At 39.9% G+C, this 14189-nt stretch overlaps 1 protein-coding gene across 2 annotated transcripts in view; it reads right to left on the reverse strand.

Moving 5' to 3' along the window:
* Nucleotides 1-870: 870 nt before the first annotated feature.
* The window catches only part of LOC126765699 (uncharacterized), a 460036-nt gene continuing 446717 nt past the window's right edge, over nt 871-14189 (reverse strand). For both annotated transcript variants that reach the window (XM_050483433.1, XM_050483434.1), the window contains exon 2: nt 871-5037. In XM_050483433.1, coding sequence (XP_050339390.1) covers nt 1525-2667 — 1143 coding nt within the window. In that variant the 5' untranslated portion in view covers nt 2668-5037 and the 3' untranslated portion in view covers nt 871-1524. The remainder of the gene's footprint in view (nt 5038-14189) is intronic.

Genomic DNA, 14189 nt, shown 5'->3' on the forward strand with positions numbered 1-14189 from the left:
AACTGATAAGGAAGTCCCTGTGTTTCAGAAGTTTTGAAAAGATGAACTCGTTCCAAATTATTCCCTTGTTGATCACCCATTCCTCTTACAGAGTCTTTGGCAGTTGAAGAAATAGCGACTGAGCTTAAGGGCATTGAAATTATTTGTCTCTTCGTTTGACCAAAATAAATGGATCGCATCATCAGGAACTTCTTCAGAACTAACTACCCGAGTTTGAATTAATGATATATCATCATTTGTCATAGTGCCAGATGCCATACGGTTTAACGCAATAGCAAAAGCTTGATCGTCCCTTTGTCTCATTATTTCTGTTAATTCAAAATATTTGAACAAGTCCCACAAAGGAGAACCAACTAAAGTGCTGTAAGCATCATTAGAGTCAGAAGAAAATATCCACCTATCTCCAACAGGTGAGAGTTGCTTCAAATCTCCAAGCACTATAATCGGTATGCCACCGATTGGGTTGTTTGTTTTAAAAATTTGTTTAAGCCTAGCATCAACATAGCTAAACATTCGAGCGCCCACCATTGATATTTCATCAATTATGATTAGTCTTAAATCATCAAGTTTGGAATACAAAGAGTTAACTATGTCACTGCTTAGGGGCCTCAACTCTCTATTCAGCTGATTTACAGGAAGAGAAAATATTGAGTGAAGTGTCAGTCCACCTATCCCGAATGCTGCTTTACCCGTAGGTGCACAAGGAGAACTTTTAAAGAACTTGGGATGGATCCAGGTGTAGAATTGAAGCGATGGTTAAGAGCTTGATATATTGCAGATATCAAACGACTTTTTCCAACACCTGCTCCGCCCCCAATGAATTCATAAAATGGTCGACTTGTTTTAATCTGATGCATCAAATAAGTCAAGTATGTTCTTTGCTTAATATTTAAACCTTGAACTAGAGAAAATAATTCCTCAACCGAAATTAAAGGGGGTAGTTTAATAAGCCTAATATTGCAATCAGATTCAGTACCATTATCTGTTGTATGTTCGCCATGCAAATCCAGCAAATTAATATTAGGGCTTATTTCTGGAAGTGCTAACACCCGAAATTCAATTTCCACAACAGGTAGTTCATTTTGCACAGCTTCTTCTAAGTCTGTCTCATTATAAAGACTTTCTAAGACACTTTCCAGTTCTCTTTGATCAAAAACGTCATATTTTTTTCGATTTCCCTCAATTAAAATACGGTGAGTTATACAAGTTAGCTCATTATCATTTTCAATAAGATCCACTGCATTACCATTTTGCAGAAATACTCAACTTTGGTCACATCAGGACTAAACCTTCTGTACCGAAAAATAATTGGTTTGGTACGTTTTTTAACAAAACCGCTACCGTCTCTAAGTGCAATGGGTACCCCAATATCTGGTACGTTATTATCTTCCCTCACTTCTTCTTCATGATCACTGTCTTCCACTATTCTATTGGATTTCACAAATTTAAACATAGATGCAAAATCTGCTAAGCAAACAGTTTCTAACTGATCGGGCCGCTGCACATAACGGTCTAAAATACCAGCTACAAATATTTCAGTAGAATTCGAACACGTTCCTCCGGTCGTGAGGTATTTATAAATATTTCTCCATTACTACCTTCCGAAAGATGAAGCCCAATGCAGCAATAAACAGCTTCTTGTGCAAATATTTCCGTGCCTGATATAAATTTATGACCTATATGTTGAAGTTTTTGCTTTATTGTATAATTTCCGGCATTTACTTCTGATATAGCTTCACTTAAGAGCCTAGAAATTCCTCTGTTCGATTTGTTAATATAATTAATTATATAGGAACAGCAAGCATATGCATCCAGTATATATTGGATATCCATATTAGCCCTATGGAGTTCCAAAATAAGAGGGTTATAAGCATTTATAAAACGATCTTGCATTTTTCTTTTCAGAAAAATTTTAGGTTTTGATAAGCTTGATCTCAGAGCTAGCAAATAGTCATCAAAAGACATGTTTATTCTATTATCGCTCAAGAAATTTTTAAAATTATCTAAATTCGATATATCTTCTGTAGTCAGAGTTGAATTTAAAACATTTTGAATTCTAGAAAAGTTTTCCTTATGCCTTTCCAAATCTTGGGTTGTGTCTGGAAAAGGAAGCAATATTTGTGTGGAAGGCATTGGTGGATATGGTACATCAAAACGACAAAATTGTTGTCCTCTTATTTCTCTAGTACACGACCGACTGTGATTATGCTTTTGATAATCTAAATAATATTCCAAGCGGCTTACTGAACCATCTGTTGAAACATAAGTGTCAATGAAATCAATGACTTCGGAGAATGTCTCAGGATTTTGAAGGTTGATCTCGGGAGCATTATTAAGCCAATACATGCCATGTATATGCGGGGAACCTCTCTGTTGAAACTCTACTCTCCAGTAATAGTTTTTTACAAAATGTGTTCCAAAAATGCCGGTATTATCTTTAGAAAGTTTAAGGATTTGCCGGTAGCGGTAATCAAAATATCTAGCACAAGTAACCGCATCTGAGCGGATTAAGCGATATCTATCTTGGGTTGATAAAATGTTGGCTTCTTCTTGTGAAATATCTTTTGAATCAACAGTTTTCGACAGAATAACCAACAGCTCAACCCACTGAGATTCAGCAGCCGATAGAGTTATGAAAAAGGTTGGAAGCCCAAATTGCCGAATCATTGCAATTGCTTTTTTTTCTCAGCTTCCCAGTGAGCAGGAGAGGATCTAACACCTTTCAAAACTTTGTAACCGTGATCATGTTGAATCAAGTTTTGAACAAAGTTTTTATTTAATACATTTTGAGCCGTAACACGGTTACGACCTGAAAACTTTCGAAGGCATATGGATGTACTATTCTTAATTTACAGTAGTTCTAATTTTTTATTGTTGTAGAACAACTTCGGAATGAAACACGCTCTGCGGTCAAAGCGGTGAATTTCGGAACGTACTATCTTACTATATGTTTCAGAGCATGTACGTTTTTGCCCAACGTATATTGTTCCAATTCTTTTACACATGACTCAAGCAGCTCACTACTTCCGGTCTTTGACCAAGTATCCTCTGGGTAGCCTAAGAACATCCGTTCGAAGGCGAGCTAAGGTGAGAAGGCGAAACATCCCCTGCATAGGGTTGTGCGCTGGGTTTGGGACCCGCCACGTAAAAAGCTCACCCCGATGAAAAATGACAAACAGCCTCGGATGAGAAATCCCTCTTTTTATGACGACCATGGCAAACGAAATAAGGGCAACGAATTGAGGGCATGCACCTGGAATGTCCGGTCCCTTAATTGGGAAGGTGCCGCTGCCCAGCTGGTTGATATCCTCGTGAAAATAAAGGCTGACATCACCGCCGTCCAAGAAATGCGATGGACGGGACAAGGACAGAGACGAGTAGGTCCTTGTGGCATTTACTACAGTGGCCATATAAAGCAGCGCAAGTTTGGTGTGGGATTCGTGGTGGGAGAGAGACTCCGTCGCCGAGTACTATCATTCACTCCGGTGAATGAACGTCTAGCCACAATCCGCATCAAAGCGAGGTTCTTCAACATATCGCTGATTTGCGCCCACGCCCCGACGGATGAGAAGGACGATGTGACCAAATATGCCTTTCATGAGTGCTTGGAACGCACTTATGAGAGATGCCCCCGCCACGATGTAAAACACGTACTTGGCGACTTTAACGCCAGGGTGGGCAAAGAAGGTATCTTTGGCACTACGGTCGGTAAATTCAGCCTTCACGACGAAACATCCCCAAATGAGTTGAGGCTGATCGACTTCGTCGGGGCCCGAAATATGGTTATCTGTAGTACTAGATTCCAGCATAAAAAGATTCATCAAGCCACCTGGCTGTCTCCGGATCAAAAAACCACCAACCAAATCGATCATGTTGTGATAGACGGAAGACACGTCTCCAGTGTTTTAAATGTGCGTGTGCTCCGAGGTCCTAACGTCGACTCGGACCACTATCGTGTTGCAGACAAGATTCGCAACCGCCTCTGTGCAGCAAAAAACGCACACCAACAAACACAAGGAAGGTTCGACGTCGAGAAGCTGCAATCACAAAAGACAGCCGAACGATTTGCTACTTGGCTTGCACTTCGCTCTCTGAGAGCACTCGTCAACAACTCGGTATAAGGTAACAGTGGGACGGCATCAAACTCCTTACGCACAGCTGCAACCGAAGCAATTGGTTTTCGGACAGCTGGTACGACGAGGAGTGCCGTGTCGCAGCGGAGAGAAAACAGGCTGCCTACCTCGCAACGTTACGATCGACCACAACACGTGCGGGATGAGATAGATACCGAGAGTTGAAAAGGGAAGCGAGACGTATTTGCAGACAGAAAAGGAAGGAGGCCGAAATGCGTGAGTACGAAGAGCTTGATAAGCTGGCCGACAGGGGTAATGCTCGAAAATTCTACGAAAAAATGCTTCGGCTTACAGAAGGTTTCGAGACCGGAGCATACTCTTGTAGAACCCCAACAGGTGATCTAGTCACCGATGCCCAGAGCATACTTAATTTATGGAGGGAACACTTCTCCAGCCTGCTAAATGGCAGCGAATGGACAACGCCAGGGAAGGCGAACCCGATTCCCCAATCGACGACGATGGAGCCGACGTTCCATTGCCCGACCATGAAGAAGTTCGAATAGCAATTACCCGCCTGAAAAACAACAAAGCGGCAGGGGCCGACGGATTGCCGGCCGAGCTATTCAAACACGGCGGCGAAGAACTGATAAGGAGCATGCATCAGCTTCTTTGTAAAATATGGTCGGACGAAAGCATGCCCAACGATTGGAATTTAAGTGTGCTATGCCCAATCCATAAAAAAGGAGATCCCACAATCTGCGCCAACTACCGTGGGATTAGCCTCTTCAACATCGCATATAAAGTTCTATCGAGCGTATTGTGTGAAAGATTAGAGCCCAGCGTCAACAAACTGATTGGACCTTATCAGTGTGGCTTTAGACCTGGAAAATCAACAACCGACCAGATATTCACCATGCGCCAAATCTTGGAAAAGAACCGTTAAAGGAGAATCGACACACCCCACCTCTTCGTCGATTTCGAAGCTGCTTTCGACAGCACGAAAAGGAACTGCCTCTATGCCGCGATGTCTGAATTTGGTATCTCCGCAAAACTAATACGGCTGTGTAAGCTGACGTTGAGCAACACGAAAAGCTCCGTCCGAATCGGGAAGGACCTCTCCGAGCCGTTCGATACCAAACGAGGTTTCAGACAAGGCGATTCCCTATCGTGTGACTTTTTCAACCTGCTTCTGGAGAAAATAGTTCGAGCTGCAGAACTTAATAGAGAAGGTACCATCTTTTATAAGAGTGTACAGCTGCTGGCGTATGCTGATGATATTGATATCATCGGCCGTTAGTTCTGCTTTCTCCAGGCTGGACAAGGAAGCACAGAAAATGAGTCTGGCAATGAACGGGGGCAAAACGAAATATCTCCTGTCATCAAACCAACAGTCGTCGCACTCGCGACTAGGCTCTCACGTCACTGTTGACAGTCATAACTTTGAAGTCGTAGATAATTTCGTCTATCTTGGAACCAGCGTAAACACCACCAACAATGTCAGCCTGGAAATCCAACGCAAGATAACTCTTGCCAACAGGTGCTACTTCGGGACTGAGTAGGCAATTGAAAAGTAAAGTCCTCTCTCGACGAACAAAAGCAAAACTCTATAAGTCGCTCATAATTCCCGTCCTGCTATATGGTGCAGAGGCTTGGACGATGTCAACAACTGATGAGTCGACGTTGCGAGTTTTCGAGAGAAAAGTTCTGCGAAAGATTTATGGTCCTTTGCGCGTTGGCCACGGCGAATATCGCATTCGATGGAACGATGAGCTGTACGTGATATACGACGACATTGACATAGTTCAGCGAATTAAAAGACTGCGGCTACGCTGGCTAGGTCATGTTGTCCGAATGGACGAAAACAGTCCAGCTCTGAAAGTATTCGACGCATTACCCGCCGGGGGAAGCAGAGGAAGAGGAAGACCTCCACTCCGTTGGAAGGACCAAGTGGAGAAGGACCTAGCTACGCTTGGAATATCCAATTGGCGCCACGTAGCGAAAAGGAGAAACGATTGGTGCGCTGTTGTTAACTCGGCAATAGTCGCGTAAGCGGTGTCTACGCCAATTAAGAAGAAGAAGAAAATTGTTCCAAATGACAATTCTTCCGAATTATTATCTTGAACTATGTCAATTGGCCTTTGCCCTTCCCCTGGCGCTATAACTAAACGGTTATATTCTATGTTTTCTACAGGAATATTGTCTAAAAGCGTCTCAAGACTACCTGGGTTCAGTTCTGCAGGTACGGGTGCTATGGGAATGTGTGTGTGATTATTATGAGAAATCTGTTCCTCATAAAGAGATTGAACCAATCTATCATCTTCAGGAGATGCAACAAAGGGAACTTCTTCTTGGTTATTAAAGCCTGAAATCCAATTCTCATTTATGTGTATATTATGCTCACGATACAGAGGAGTATTCACTAAGAATCGCAAAGCTTCCATAACCTTCGCAGGCCGTACGGTATCAGTCATATAATCATGATTGTATTCCATACGTCTTCTTAAGTGAATTTGTATCACATGAGTTTGATCAAAAGTCCTCGGTAGAGATGTCACAACATTATTAACAGAAATAGGTATATTGACAACGGCACCTTTAATCGAACTTTGGCATTGATATCCCAATGGACGAATGGTCATAAAAGGCAATCGAGGCATTATTAGCCTATCTTCAATAGGGGTTAAATTTTTTAAACAATCTGGTATATCCGGAAAGTCTAGACTATTTAACAAACATATTTTTGGTATGTTATTTTTGGCAATCCAATTTTTGCAAGTTAAGCAAAAATTGTAGTTTCCATCTTCAGAAGGAAACTTTTGCTTTAAAAAGAAAACAGATGTAGCATCTGGGTGAACTTGAGTTATAGTTTCGAAATTTAACTTGCGTACTTGATGTGGAAACCATAATCCCCCACAGCAAATACATATTTCGGTGGGACCTTTCTTTATATTTTCAAAATAAATGCTTCGAAAATCTCTTGAAATGCCACCATTTGCAAAAATATCAGAGACATTGTTTTCTCTGTTTAATATATTTCGTTGGGACAGCCTTTCGTTTTGAATTTGCCTATTTGTCAAGTTTTCTCTATGAATACGGACCAGATTTTGTTGTTGACGTCTCTGATTTAAAATTTGTTCCCTTGCACCCCTCCTGATAAGCTGTCGTCGTTGCGTTTCTCTATAACGTTCCTCACTCCTTGTTTCAAGATTTCTTCTTGAACGTTCTGTTTGTATTTGATCACGTATGCGCTCTAAATGTCTATACTTAGGATTTCTTCTAAGTTCTCAGTGTACTACGGTATTATGAGACTGCTCATTTGACCGAATAATAGGGTTTTGGCGTCGAATTCTATGTTGCCTTGAATTTCTACTTTGCTCGGCAGACCGAAGATCTGGGTTCTCCCGCCGGGACCTATGTTCTTGGGTATTCCTACTTTGCTCTTCAGAGCGAAATTGAGGATTTTGTCGCCGGGTTCTATGCTGATTGGTAACTATGATTTGTTCAGCTAACCTTATTTCGGGATTTTCCCGCCGAGACCTATGCTGAACAGTATTTATACTTTGCTCAGCAGACCGAACCTCTTGATTTTGTCGCCTTGTCCTGTGTTGAAATGTATTGGTACTTTGTTCTGACAAGCGGACTTCTGGATCTAATCTGTGATTAGCATGGCTTTGAGTATTATGTGATTGCTCACTAGCTCTATATAATGAGTTAGCCCGAAGAATCTGCATACGTCTTCTATTTTCAAGTCGACTTTGTACCACAGATTTTTTATTTAATCTATTATAATTTCTTAAAATTCAATCTTACTAAAGATAATAATAAATCTTAATCTATTAAAACAAGTGTGTAAATACTTTCTGATTTTTCTTCCGAATGACTCCTGTGTTCTCTTTTTAGGGTAACTTGCTGGTCTTCCTTCAGTCTTCTTTTCAAGTGGATGATGATATAGATTCGTTCTGTATTTTATTATATTGATATGATTGATGATGCTAACACTACTATGATAAATTTTCACTTAATTAATTAAAACTTCAGCTAAAAATGTAGACTTCACTACTCAAGTTATTTAGTGTAACTGAAAGTATAAACATCTAGCATAATAATATATAAATTATACATATACTCGTATGGTATGCTTAATAACCTTGAAAGTATTTACACGGAAAACTCCTACGTAAATTGCATTTTTTAATGCTTTCTGAAACAAAGGAGTTCATCTTCCGCAAATGTTCGATCGTGAAGGCTAAACTATGTAGGTAGAAAATTTGTGAAAACAATTTTTAAGTATACCATATATCAAGGTTGAAAGTTTGAGTTGTTATGAATAGACACAGGTAGGCATGCCATTTTTGTTGTAAAAATTCAATAACATTTGAGTAAGGGGATTTGCAGCCAAATACATTGAAATCAATTTTAAAGAATAAATACTAATTCCCACTAAATATACATATGTATATGCTAAATATTGTAAATTATTACGTCTATGTACACATCTGTGTCTTAATACCTAAACCTTCCATAAGCTATCTATGGTGCTTTGTAAATAGCGATTTTTTCGCATAAACCAAATTAAAACAATTAATAATAATTACAATTTAATTTGACTGAGGTTGAAGTTTAGCTCAGTTTAACATTTAAGCGTCGCATTTGGTCCATCTGAAAAGCAGGTTTTCTAATTGCGTGCCTTTGATACTAGACTACTATTAATTTACGTTAGTATTTCTTACTGATTTCCAAATATAATTCGATTTTACATGCGCCTAAAAAATTATATATATAATATTTTCTTATAATATTTTAAATATATCTTAGGAAGTACGCAATATATTCGGCGTAAAGTAAAAAGTAAAGGCAGAAATCGTGTTATTACATATGTATATGGGGGCCAACACGTTGACTTAAGTATGAACATATGTATTTCCATGCAATTTTATTAAGGTAATTCAAAATTTGACCAATATATTCGGCACAAAGTCCACTAGAATTGTGAAAATCAAATAAGAGGTATGCGGGGGCAAGAAGAAATATTGGCTTGATTTTGCCCATTTTTGGCACAGACGAACACTGTTGGAAGGAACACACCTCCTATGTTTAGAATATCTGAGATATTTACCGATATTTTCAATAAAATGGTCTGATCTCGGTGATTTTTATTCGGGCTATGCTACACCAGAAATACAGTATTTGTGCAAAGTTTTGGTCCGTTATCTTCACTGGTGTTGAACTCATATACTTTAACGTGAACGAATCAGATGGACTTCAAAATTGTGGTATATGGGAAGCGGGCGTGGTTGTGAATATATTTTGCCCAATTTCGAACCATAGATGCTACGGAAATGGTTCGAACCAAATTTCGCTGAATTTAGTCGAATAGTTTCTGAGATATGGTTTTAGACCCATAAGTGGCGGAGACACGCCCATTTTAAATTTGAATGTAATCCCTCTGTGTCATCTTTGCCATGAAATCTAAGGTTTCTTGTGTTTTTCCTTACTAAATTAAAGCATTTTTAGTAGATTTAAATATAAATGGCAGGTGGGTGTGGTTATAATCCGATTTCCTCCGTTTTAGGATAGTACCTTCAAGAAATTACTTCTGAAAGTTTTGTTAATTTAGCTTTAGTAGTTTACGAGATATTTGCAAAAAACTTAGTAGGGGGCGGGACCATGCTCACTTTTCCAAAAAAAATAAATCCAAATATGACCCTTCCTAGTGCGATCCTTCGTACCAAATTTTACTTTCAAGTTTCATCAAGATATCTCAATTTTTACTCAAGTTACAGCTTGCACGGACGGATAGACAGACATCCGGATTTCAACTCTACTCGTTACCCTGATCACTTTGGTATATATAACCCTATATCTGACTCTTTTAGTTTTAGGACTTACAAACAACCGTTATGTGAACAAAACTATAATACTCTCCTTAGCAACTTTGTTGCGAGAGTATAAAAATAGTAATTAGTAAGTCCAATATATGCTGCACACATGGTGTGAAATAGAAATGGTATCACACATAACGAGTGTTATCTCCTACACGCTATCCTCTCGCGACTGTTTGTAAAGACAAACAATCGACCGTAGATAGTCCATCTTCAAATAGCATAGCAGACAGTAAATAGACTCTAGTACCACAAAATAGTATAAATAGCACTACGTTATTAAAATGTTGTAAGCCTTAGTTTTTGTATTAATAAAAGAAGTTGCCCTGACTATGCAAAAGATACAATAATTTGATTCAATTGTAATTAACTCGCGCGTGTCATCAGATTACAGTGTACCCAGAAGACATCAATAACTCATCGGTCACAACACCCTTCAGCTCCTTCCAGTTGGTAGGAATCCCTTTAGGACATTGGATCAGAAGACCCTCTCCAACATCAATACTTATAACATGAAGGTGCAGCTTCTTTTTCGCTTCATTTATACCACCTAGCAAGGCGTCACCTTTGCCTCTCATAGCAGAGCAAGCGTCTGGCGCTTGAACTAGTCCGCTGACATCAACTCGCTCTCAGGGCTTGGGGTATTCCGAACCTACATGCAACCCACAACGTTTGGAGGTTCGCGAGTTACTGTAAGCATCAGGCGATTCAACCCGCAAATGGTACCTGACCCATTACCTCTCTCTGAAGATTTATTTCAACGTCTCCACAATAAGAAAACTATTTTTCCGATCGATCTCACTTGCGTGCATCATCAGATTCTAGTTCAGAAGACATCGGGAATGCAGCGTTAAGAACACCGCTCAGCTCCTTCCAGTTGGACATTGGATCAGCAAACCCTCTCCAACATCCATGTTTATAACATGTACGTAGAGCGTCTTCATCGTTTCAGAGATACAACCAAGCAAGGCGCTACCTCTGCCTCTCATAGTACAGCAGGAGTTCGGTGCTTCAAAAAGTCTTCTGAATTCATTTCGCATTTTTCGGATCTTGGGGCAATCCCATTCTACAGTAGATCCTACATGGTACCCAGAAAGTTTGCAGTCTCGCGACTTACTGTAAGCTTTAGGCGAATCAACGCGCAAATGGTCCCTGCACCACTTCTTCATCGTTTCATTGATACCACCAAGCAGGGCGTCAGCTCTGCCTCTCATATCACAGCGCTCGTCCGGTGCTTGAACTAGTCCGCTGGCATCTACTCCGACCCTACAGCAGGTTCCTAACACCTACATTAGAGTGATTCAAAAAAAAATTTTTTTTTTTTCGTTTGGTACTCGGAAAAATTGGTTCCTAGACACCTCTAAGAAAGCCTCTCCAAATATGAGTTTTTAATTGTAACGGGAAGGTTCTCCTACATACAGTTTTCTATTTTTTCTGATTATCAGATAGAAAAATTTGTATCTCGCTTCCAATCACTCTAACCTACATGGTACTGAAAAAGTTTGTAGGATCGCGAGTTACTATTAGCTTGAGGAGCTACAACGCGCAAATGGTCATTGACCCACTACCTGTCACTGAAAACTTATTTCGTCGTCTCTATAGTAATAAAAAGAAAAAATTCCCAATCGATCTCACTCGTGTGTATCATCAGAGTTCAATGTTTCTAAACGACATCGGGAATGTAGCGGTCACAACACCTTTAACAATCAAGGCGTCGCCTCTTTCTCTCTTAGCACAGCAGGCTGATATCAACTCGGTCCTGGAGCTTTGGGTAATCTGACCCTACAGCAGGTCCTGTCCCATCTACATAGAACCAACAAAGCTTAGATGTTCGTGAGTTACTGTAAACTTCAGGCGATTCAAAGCGCAAGTGGTCCCTGGACCACTATTTCATAGTTTTATTGATACCACCAAGCAAGGCATCAGCTCTGCCTCTCATGTCACCGGATGCGTCCGGTGCTTGAACTAGTCCGCTGACATCAACTCACTTCTGGAGCTTGTGGTAATCTGACCATAGAGCAGGTCCTGCCCCATCTACATAGAACCAACAAATCTTAGAGGTTCGCGAGTTACTCCAAACTTCAGGCGATTCAACGCGCAGGTGGTCCCTGGACCACTTCTTCATCGTTTTATTGATACCACCAAGCAAGGCATCAGCTCTGCCTCTAATATCACAGCAGGCGTCTGGTGCTTGAACTAGTCCGCTGACATCAACTCATTCCTGGAGTTTGTGGTTATTTGACCCTACAGCGGGTCCTGTTCCATCTACATGGAATCGACAAAGGTTAGAGGTTCGCGAATTACTGTAAGCTTCAGGCAATTCCACGCGCAAATGATCCCCTGACCCACTACCTCTCGCTGAAGATTTACATATTTCATCGTCTCGACAGGAAGAAAGTTATTTCTTCGATCGATCTCATTCGTGTGTATCATTAGATTCCGGTGTTTCCAGAAGACATTGGACATGCAACGGTCATAACACACTTTAGCTCCTTCGTGATGGTTGGAATGCCTGTTGGACTGCGCAATGCAAGCCAGACCGGCAACAGCTTGGACTTTGATGACCTCATAGCGTTTTCTTAAAGTCAGTGCTGCGCATAAATAAACTCACCCCGGATTCCATCAAGTGGGTTTTCTATAAGTTATTTTGCGTTGGCTTTCGAGGCTGACATTGTTGTTGGTGTTGATACTGGTTCCAAAATAGACGAAATTATTTATGACTGTCAACAGTAATTCGAGGGCCAAGTCCCGAGTGCGACCTTCAATTCCAGATTTAAGCTTCCGGGCAGTATAAATCGGTGCATGATGGTGTCATGCGAATTTCCTAACAAATTTTTGAAATGGCGAAAAGCTGCATAGTTTTTTCATATATTTTTATTAATTTTAGCCTTGAAAAATTGCAGTTCGCACATACAATAGTAGAGTAGGTTACACCGCTCGCATGACTATGTTACCGTTCCAACTAGTAATCCTTTTTCGAACTTCGAAAATAAATGCATTTGCATATGCTGACCTGATGACAAAAAATAAAGCTCATTTTTCTTCTGTAAGGAATAAAAAATAGCAAAAACCATATAACGGGAGGACAGTGTATCTTCCATAATAATTTTATAACATCCGGGTAATTTTACCCCAAGTGTTTGGAAAGATTTTATTGGTATATGGCGTGTTAATAGTATGCAGTGTAAAATCGGGTCGATGCTTCCCTCAACTCGCATATACTACATACATATGTATGAACATCCTCTGTCTTTAATTCTTTCAAGTTTCAAGGGTATAAAATGCTCGGTTGCAATCGTTTTCCATGTTTTACCAGTGACTGTTCTTGCAAAGATGAGAAAACCAGAAAACAAACGTACAGTTGCAAGTTAATAACAAAAAAATCAGCAGCAATTGCATAATGCCGATCAAAGTGTGCTAACATGATGTCGTGCAGTGTACACTCTGGCTATCTATATCATATATATATCATAACTCAATAACGCCTAGACCAATTTGGCCAATTCTTTTCTTAAATGTTCGCTGAAGTTCAAATATGGTTTTTACGGCGAGATAAATTCGAATAATTGCCGGAAAACTCCTAAAAACAGCCCTTTTCTTTTCCCCATACAAACGTTACAATAACAAGTAAGGAAGGGCTAAGTTCGGGTGTCACCGAACATTTTATACTCTCGCATGATAAAGCGATAATCAAAATTTCATTATCCGTCATTTACATATTTTTCAAATACCGTATTTGTGTAAAGTTTTATTCCGCTATCATCATTGGTTCCTAATGTATATATTATGTACACAGATGGAAGTCAAAATAGCGTTATATTGGAAGAAGGCGTGGTTGTGAACCGATTTCATCCATATTTCGTACACGTCATCAGGGTGTTAAGAAAATATTATAAACTGAATTTCATTGAAATCGGTATAGTAGTTCCTGAGATAAGGTTTTTGATCCATTAGTGGGCGAGGCCACACCCATTTTCAATTTTTAAAAAAAGCCTGGGAGCAGCTTCCTTCTGCCATTTCTTCTGTAAAATTTAGTGTTTATGACGTTTTTTGTTAGTCGGTTAACGTACTTTTAGTGATTTTCAACATAACCTTTGTATGGGAGGTGGGCGTGGTTATTATCCGATTTCTTCCATTTTTGAACTGTATATGGAAATGTCTGAAGGAAACGACTCTGTAGAGTTTGGTTGACATAGCTATAGTAGTTTCTGAGAAATGTATAAAAAACTTAGTA

This window comes from Bactrocera neohumeralis, unplaced genomic scaffold, assembly GCF_024586455.1.
Source record: "Bactrocera neohumeralis isolate Rockhampton unplaced genomic scaffold, APGP_CSIRO_Bneo_wtdbg2-racon-allhic-juicebox.fasta_v2 cluster11, whole genome shotgun sequence".
In the NCBI taxonomy this organism is placed as follows: Eukaryota; Metazoa; Arthropoda; class Insecta; order Diptera; family Tephritidae; genus Bactrocera; species Bactrocera neohumeralis.